Source organism: Pygoscelis adeliae, unplaced genomic scaffold, assembly GCF_000699105.1.
Source record: "Pygoscelis adeliae isolate BGI_AS28 unplaced genomic scaffold, ASM69910v1 Scaffold26, whole genome shotgun sequence".
Lineage (NCBI taxonomy): Eukaryota > Metazoa > Chordata > Aves > Sphenisciformes > Spheniscidae > Pygoscelis > Pygoscelis adeliae.
The window spans coordinates 7,209,031-7,218,378 of NW_008825104.1; the positions used below are offsets into that span (position 1 = coordinate 7,209,031).

At 37.7% G+C, this 9,348-nt stretch overlaps 1 protein-coding gene across 2 annotated transcripts in view; it reads right to left on the minus strand.

The window, feature by feature from the left end:
- NLN (neurolysin (metallopeptidase M3 family)) overlaps positions 1-3,334 on the minus strand; it is a 37,823-nt gene extending 34,489 nt beyond the window's left edge. For both annotated transcript variants that reach the window (XM_009327276.1, XM_009327275.1), the window contains exon 1: positions 3,257-3,334. In XM_009327276.1, the coding sequence (XP_009325551.1) occupies positions 3,257-3,294 (38 nt within the window). In that variant the 5' untranslated portion in view covers positions 3,295-3,334. The remainder of the gene's footprint in view (positions 1-3,256) is intronic.
- Between the last annotated feature and the right edge of the window lie 6,014 nt (positions 3,335-9,348).

The following is a 9,348-nucleotide window of genomic DNA, read 5'->3' on the forward strand; positions in this document are numbered from 1 at the left end:
CCTCGGGAGAGCTGCCGGCTCCCGGCGGGTCTCTGCGCTCCCCCGTGGGTTCCCCGGCTCAGGAAACCCCCTGCAGGCCGCCATCCGCCGCTCCGCCGTGGGACGCGCCTGCACCGGAGCTGATCACCTCTGCGAGTGACCGACCTTCACCTAGACAATGTGGAAAACACAGCCCTGCCACTGACCAACTACATATTACCAGAAACAAACGCTAAAATAGTCACGGCACCAACAGATTATATTAATTTCAGCCTGTCTGTCCAACACGTTTCATTAAAAATTAGTTGACTGATTTCATGAACTTGAATGCAGGGTCCCTGATTACTACTTTCAAATACCAAAAAAAGGTGCTACCTGATTTTCTTAGTATGTTGGCTAGTTGCATTGAGGAATACACATACAAATTTGACAGCTGCATAAATGATTGCCATAAATGCCAGCAAGTGGTTGTCTATCTGTTAGAGACATGAAAACACAGAACTGCCTAGTTTTGAAATGCTGATACCTTGTCTCCTCCTGCTGATACAAGGAAGCAGTGGTTTAGGTAGATTAACAGAGGCAGTACAAACTCAGAAAGACCTGTAAGTCTAATTGACCAAATGAAGGTGGGCCTTCAAAAACCGCGACATAACATTTCACATAAAACCAATTGCTACATGCAACTCTTCAAATAACCATTTACAGACATATGTTGTTACCTTACTACCAGTCAATCAGATTGTACTTAGGGCCAATGTAACTGACATGAGATTAACAAAAAACAACGTGCAAGTAAAAATATACGCACAGGTGAAATCTTGGCCATTTCTTTCATGGCTTAGTATTTCATATTCTTTGTCTACATAAAACTATAAATAAATTCCCCAAACTCCACGTATCATACTGCAATAAAATTGATAATTTACTAACTTAATCATATTTGTTCAAGAAAGAAACGAAGAAACAATGCCAAAATTGAAGATTAAATAGATTACAAAGAAACAAGAAAGAAGAGTAAAGCTAAAATAGTATGACTGTTTCGAAAATGCTCTGCAACTACACTTGTCATGTTATTAGAGAGAAAATATTACAGTAAATTTTATCACTGAGGGAAACTTTAACTTCCCAGATATAAACTGGAAAACAAATTCTATTAATAATGGTAGGAACCAGAAGCAAGAGCAAACAGCTTTCTTCAAATAGCAACTGAACCACCAAGATGCAGTTATTATTTTAGGCTTGCTTTTGGTAAACGGCAGCAACATTATAGAAGAGACAACCATTGCTTGGACTGAGCAATCAGAAGTTGATTCAGGTTAAATTAGACGAAAGGATAAACAAATGTAGGTCTGTAAATAATGTTACGTGTATACTGCAATTATCCCATGTGGCTACGGGTAGGCTGTTGCTAATGCCTGAACTGACTAATTCAAACTGTTTCAGATACCACACTCAATTTTCTGCAGTGCAGGGTAGAACGGTAGACGTATGTAAACAAGCCTGGGTTAAGGATAAGATTCATGTCCAGCAGCAGTATTGCCTGAAGATATTCTTCTTCTTTCCCATTCCTCCCTCTGCTGCTCATTTCTGTCCCTGTACACCACTCCATCAATGACAGCAGCATAACTGTTGGTAGGGTCATTCTTAAAAAAGAGTCAGGGCAGCATACAGGAGAAGAATGAAGTGGACCAAAAAAATGTAGGAGGGGCACCTGTTTTTTCAGCTTATCAGTCCCATCATCTATTTGATGTGTGACTTCAAAACAGTTGTGCTGGCCTAAACGAAGGATCAAAAGTGTCAATAGCCACCTAAGCCTGCACTACTGCTAGAAACACATATGAAATGCATTGATTTAGTCTAGCAAAAAAAGTCTCAAGATGATTGCTATCATTAAGCATACCATTTATATGCCCCAAAGTGAAAAGAGCTATTGATGCTAAGAGGCTATACTGACATAAGAAAAAATTAGAATACATTGGTCAGGGATACATGTAAGCAAGACTTTTAAGAGACATTTGTAACCATCAGGGCAGTAGGATTCTGAAACAGCTGCCCAATAAGCACTAGGAACTGAAAACACCTCTGTTTATAACATGGAGCTTGACCAGCTTATAAAATGGATTATATTGCTTGGCTACTTAAGGTAGCACAGGACTAGACTTAAGGACTGGAAGGGACAATTGGGGTCATCATGTTCCTGTGAGGTCCTTCAAAATTAAAGCACCTTTATTTACATTGCATTTTTAATATGAATATCTAACGGGCCTCTGTTGGCAACTTCCACTGGCCTTTTTCTTGGGTGAGTCCTATGGCATCTGGTAATGTCAGTGGAATGACATACAGGGCAGACTGAAATATATTATGCATTTGTGCACTACTTCATCTATGAGAAGTTCAGAAGGCAAGGCACAGAAGGTTTGGTTTGGACTTTCAGCTACAACAAAGAGTATTATACAAACAGCTGTTTTCACTAATTATGGTATTAATCTGCCAATCCCAAAAGCAGTAAGAATGATAATTTCTACCAAAAGCGGTGTAAGTTGAATAACAACTTATAAGTTTAGTAGCTACTTCTAAATGAGGATTTTCAACAAGAAAACAAAGCTTCTTAGTTACAGACTTCAATCATTGCTATTTTTGCTAGAATGCCAGGTAATTTATTTTACCAACAAATCTACAATTTGCTTGCTTGCTGCTTCTGGAAAATATAAATTTTATTTGATTTTAGAAAGGAGAAGGACCTTTATAAAACTCTATTACAGCAATACAGTGGCCAACATAACTGCTGCAAAGACAAACAAAGCAATTGAATTTACAGACTGATTTTTAGCTTGTGCAGTATTTTAAATATATTAAACATTTATATAAGTCTGGTTTTGTTTAGAAACATTTTCTGTGACTGGAACATGCCAAGCAACCCTTTGTTGGCATGTTCCATTAACGCTATTAAAATAAAACAAGAAAGCCACAATCTGTGAAGCAGAAGCAGCAAAGGGTAGTACCAGCTTTAGAAAATACAAACGCAAAAACCTGCAAGCTTGTCCACAATATGCTCCGACTACTGATAATCACGTTATAATATGGTCAAGATTTAAGCCTGCTGTCTCATTTAACTCTGATTACATATGGATAGCTATGACTTCATCCAAGAATCTTTAATGGTACTTCCAGTTTTCAAATTAATCCTCACCTAAGCAGTACTAGTTACAATGACAAGTATAATTTTACAGAATAAAGTGTGTTAACAAATGTGTTTCTGGGAAACATATATACAAACCAGTTGATTGTACTTGCTAATAGATCTGACGGCTCCATGTAGCCACACAAAAATCAGAGTATATCAGCTTCATGTAGGATGGAAAACTATATTCTCTGCTGACAAAAGATCTGGGATAACAGCTTCAACTAAGATTTTAAAAAGAAGAGAGACAGAAAGACAGAGCGAGAGGGGTCTCAAATTCAGATAATCTTCTAGTTTTTAAATATTCTAATGGCAAATAAACACAATTAAGTTTTTCTTGCTGCACCTTATGTATACTTCAGGTGACATTCTTATGGATATAAGTAAGAGCAGATTTGCAAATCACAACGAACACAATGAACAACTTCTTCAATCAGTAATTTACTGTATGAAGCTTTGTAAAAGCTGCCAATATAAAATTAAGAACAACAGTAAGACCATTTTGGTCTTTCTATCTTTTGAAACAGCAGATCTTATTTAAACAACACTTCCTAGTGTTACAGGCTGCAGGAGAACCAGCGCTGCATGCTGGAAGGCAGCATTGTGTGTGTGAAGACCATATTCATCAGGCACCTGCAATCGACATTGACAGGGTCTCAGTGTTGTGACTCCACCTAGCGGCCTTGTCAAAAAAAGCCAAAACAAAAAACTAGACGTGTCCCATTAAGGCAATATAAAAACCGACAGTTTGCCTCAGGACAAATTATTTAATACTTGAATAATATGCCATATGTTGGCATTTCCCTGAAGGTAAGACCCAAGTGCTACCAAACATATATAAATGATAGCAGACAGGCATGGTTTAAGCAAAGCTTTATAACAGTCAAGCCTCATATGGAATGGAATACTTTTTTTTTCTTTATATGAAGTTAAAAAGCATTTCAGAAAAACCACAATGAGTATTCAGCAGCATCTAATGTAATGTAAGATACATTGCAGTCTGCCTGTGTTCTCAGGATGGATTTTAAGCCAGAAATTTAATGGGCTAAAACCTTTCTGTTATTTAGACATCCTTAATTCTTGCTTGAATTTTAAATATATCTCCATATTGTTTCACTTTTGACTCACAGTTTCAGACAAGAAGTAATTGTATATTTTATAGTAAAGCAAGGACAAAATCAAGCAAAGTAAGCAGAGGACTGAGTAACCCAAGGCAAAAACAAGAAGCTGGGGGAGGTGGGGAAGTCCAAGACGGAACAAGCGAATTACAGTTAAATAGCTCAAAGTTAATCACAGGGCAACATTATTTCAATTGAGCCAAAGGAATGAGACTACTGCCCCACAATATAAGTCATCACTTTTTCCTGCTGGACAGGAAACACATCTGAAGACCTTGTTACACTTCGCTTCTCAGTCCTTTCATCTGTTTTGCTCTTGACAGTGTACAGAACCATGAATACATGCCTTGAATTTCTGGTCCATTTTCCTTAGAAAAGTATTTGGCTCTGTGTCATGACTGTTTGGCACAGACAGATCTCACTATAGCAAGAGGATAGCATGTGTAGTACTTCCTAATTTAAAGCTCCATAACTGCAATTAGAAACTTTTTTTTCTTAAGCTGCATTTGAAGGAATAGAAGAAAATTTAGCAACTTTTAATGCCAAACCATTAATTTTGTCGCTACACCGTTCAGAAAAAAGGATTCTCTGCAACTTAATTCACTGTACACTCTACATTGATTATACTCCTGTAATAAATATACTTTTAGCTCTTCAGATCAATATGAGTGAGTCACAAAAGCTGCAAGTTATACAAACATTTAATAATCTTTATTAATACATACATTACCCTCAGTGCTGCTTTTATGACCTTACTATCTGGCAACAAATGTTTACTGGTTTCTCTGATAGAATTAACATCAACAGCAAAGTAACTGATAAAGGCATTCTGTGGCAACTAACATAAAATCCAGACCTTACGTAGGAACTCATAGATGTGCACAACATGTTAGAATTTACTTATATCCTCTCCTTTTCCCCCCAGCCCCCTCCAACAGTCTTTAAACAAAAGGAATTTGGAAACTGGTCTGATTGACTTCTGTAAGAGGAATTGATTACAACACAGTAGTCTGGACTGGAACACATAGAACTGTCAGGGTACTGTTTCTGCAGAGTGTCTGATCTCTAAAATTATGGTATCCATGGTTCTAGGAAAAAAAAACCCTAACCAAGCAAACCCAAACCAAAACCCAGAATTACTAGGACTGCTAAACTAGGCTTCAAACCCATTCTGTAAACTGAATCCATTCTGTGTCACAGCAAACCTCCATCACAGCACAACTTGCTTGGATGATCTTAGGGAGGAGGTTGAGAGACTTTTCAACACTCGCATGCAGACAGTAAGTGTACTACACTGAATTTGATGCAGGAGGTGCTCATTAGGGTTATCTTATTGTTTGGTTCTACCATCAGGTGAACCATGGAAACACAGTGGAAAAAATATTGCATTTGAGGCCCTACAGCTCTCTCAGGTGCTGCTGCATAAATGTCATCATATGTCTATCATGCCAGCAATATAAACAGCAGGTAAAGTGCATGCTATTTAGTGCAAATACCACACAATATTACTGCCAGGATAGTTCAGTATTTGAATACAACCAGCTAATGCATGAAAAACAGCTTGTTGACTCCAACTAAAAACGAAGTAGTGCTGCAGGACAGAGAAAACTATTGAGGAGGGTTTGGAAACACAAAGCGTTTCTTTGATTTACACCCACAGTTAATCAGTTCAGCATGTACCATGGAAATACCCACTAACTTCCCATTGATCTTAAGTCTCATACAGTCAAAGCAATGAGAAATGTTCTTTGCCATCACCAGTTAGTTAGAAAACTCCATGCCTTCGTGGCAGATGATGACTTAATCTTGCTCACTTGCACCATTTTAAGTCACTGTTCTTCTTGGGAAGCCAGTGCATTGTAGCATGCCATGATTATTTCAATGCTTGCAAAATCCCAAACAGCACTTCGTGCTACAGTGTGCCTGCTCAACACCAAAAACTAGGCAAGCAAATGAAGCCTGCTTTCTGCTTGGCTTTTGAGTGAATAGTGACTTAACAACACTGAGTGCTTCCCAGGCTGGTTCCAGGAAACATGAAAGATTGTTCCAGCATGGTAAGTATGGCCAAGAACTTCACTCATTTAACACTCTACAGTAGAAACAAAAAGTGTCTCTGTTAAAGATGGAGCTCTCTTAGAGATGGTATTCTGCTCAGAGACAAGTGTAATTCCCCCATCCTCACCTTGCCTTCCCTAATCTAAATACACATAACATGTACTGGAAAAGAGACTCCTCTACAGAGGGAAATCTTGACTCACAAATCTATTGGAATTCTTTGAAGAAGTCACAATAGAGAGAGATCAGTTAATATAATCTATTTGATTTCCAAAGATTGTTGACCAAAAGGTCCTAAAGAAACCATGTTGCTGCGTGATGACAAGGGAGATCCTCTCATGGATAAATGGTTAAAAGCTAGGAAATAAACAGAAATGGCGGCTCATTTTTCTGAATGGAACTAGGTGACCAGTGGAGTCCTGCAGGGCTCCATGCTGGGTTCTGTATCCATCATACATTCATGCACTGATGATAGTGCAGTGTACTAAAGGCAGCCACCAAAAGAAGTGAAAGAATGTCACAACACTGAGTAAAGTTTAAAACCACTAACAAAAGTGAATTTTAGTCTTAATAAATGTGAAGTGACACACACTTCCGACTTTATATACACAATGATAAACTGTGAGCTGATCTAATAATTCTGGAGACATAACAGTTTAACAAAAACATCAGCCAAGAAGCAGCTGAAAAGGAGGAAATGGTAGGATTTAGTAGAGGTGGAACGGAGAAAAATACACAAAGATTCATTATACCACTCTGTAATAACATGAAGCACACACATACTATGTGCAGTTCTGATCTTCCCAACAGTTATAAACTCTCTCATCTTCTGTTCTCCCACCTGCCAAAACCTTTTCCTAGTCTACCAAGTCATCACAAGTTAGTTACAATCAGCTGCAGTGAGCAACGTACTCCATTCAAAGAACAACTAACTAGACTGGGATTCTTCAGATTGGCAGGGGGGGAGGGAAAACAGAGGACGTACTTCAGAGATTTATACAATCATGAAGAGGATGGAGAGAATGAACAGGGATCAATTTTTCCTCCGTTGCCTCCGACATAACTCAGGAAGAGATCAAACACATTGAAACTGCCTCCTAAAACTGTAAAAAGGTATTATTGGACAAATTTTTGTACAAGATCATATGAGACAACTGTTTTTGTGTTGGGAAGTCCCCAATTCCTAGATTGTTCTGAAAGGTAGTACTGAATGTTCATCCTATCTTATATGCTTTCCAAGGTACCTGACCCTGGCTCCTGTAGAACCATGGACAGACTTTTGAACTAACCCAAACCATTCAAAAGAAATCTTCCCAAGCCAGGCATTTCTTCCTTTATAGAGAGAATGATAGAACAGGTATGTCCTCAAAAGACATTAATTGCATTGCTTAGTGTGGTCCAACTGGTGCTCCATGGGTCAAATTCAGTCCACAAAATGCTTCTGAGCCTGACATCTTTGTCTCAGCCAGTCCAGAGAACAATTTTGTTCTGCAAACTGTCTAACAGACAAATTGTTCTTCTGGAGCCTGCTGTGGTTAGAAAGGTGGCAGCTGTTGCTTTTGACAAGAAAGTGACTATGCAAGTGACTATGCAAGTTCTTCCTCTTTCTTTGCCTTCCAATGTCATTCCTCCTCCTGCCTCTTTCCCCCCAGCTCCAGTTTCTTGCTGGCTTATTTCCTCATCAAGAGGAAAGCCAGTATTCAGAGTTTCTTTCCAGTGATGGAAATCTAAAGTTAAATATAAACATAAATTCTAGTTTTTCCAGAGTCCATGTACATATATTTTCCTATTAAAAACCTGATTTTGAAGATTTTCAAAGAAAGACCCCAGAATTCAAGAATCCCAGAGAATTATTTTAGGACACTGAAACTATTTAAATCAGTGTGTCTACTTTTATTTAGATTTTTTTTCCATTTCTAAGAATATCCTCAAAAAGTAAACAGACTACTGCGAGATTAACTACTCCATTAGTTAATCTACATCTTAGCCTCCCTTTTTCCATGCATTTTATTGAACTAAATATTAATCTTTGAGTCTTTTGGATTCCAATAGGAGAAGTATTTAATTGGAAATAGCCTCCCTCCCAAAAGCTGCCTATTTTAACCAAAAGAATCAAATCCTTAACGTAGTTTTATTCAACATAAGGCATGACACTTGAAACTTGCTAAGAACTGTCATTTTTATCTCATGTTAAGATGCCCTTGGGAAAAATAGAAGCTGAGAATCTTTGCTATTCAACATTTCTGTGACAAATTGGCTAACTTTTGAAAGTCAGAAGTCTTATTAGGCATTCAAGATCACTCTCTTGTGTGAAACAATTATTTGGGCATATTCAAATGATGACTGGGGAAAAAAAAGCAATTAACAAAGTGCAGTGATCATTCCCTGCTGTACTTACAAGTGATGAAAAAAAATTAAATCAATATCCAATACTTTATTATTACTTAAGAAGGAGGTATCTTTAGTTTCCAAATGCAAACTGCAAACAAAGATAGATCTTTTAATTTTTTTCTAAAGAAAAAAAACTTCCATCCTTTTTTTCCTTTCTTTCCTTTCCTTCTTTTTGTTGGAAAAATCTGTAGGACAAACAAGGATAGTCAACACAAAATACGGAGAACAGTGAAAAGGACTATACAAAAAGAATGTAAATGTATATCAGGAAAAGAAAATAGTTGTGCACTTTATTTGACAACAGTAAATCGGTCAATTAATTTACAACAGCAGGAGCCTTATGAAAAGAAAAGATTCTGGTTCTTATTTTCTAACTGCTAGTACCCCTCAATCCTAATTCGACCTGAACAAAGGCTGTGAAATAGAACAAAAATGGTACGTTTTATGCAGTAAGCACACAACTGTCATTTCTCAGAAGTCCACAAGAGGTAACCATCTTCTTCATTTTACACTCAAATTTAGCTCCATTCTCATTACCACAACGTTGTGACTCTCCTACTGTTTCTACATTTCCTATTAAATCTGGTCCTTTACTTATATTCTTCTGCCCTCTCGATTTCTCCA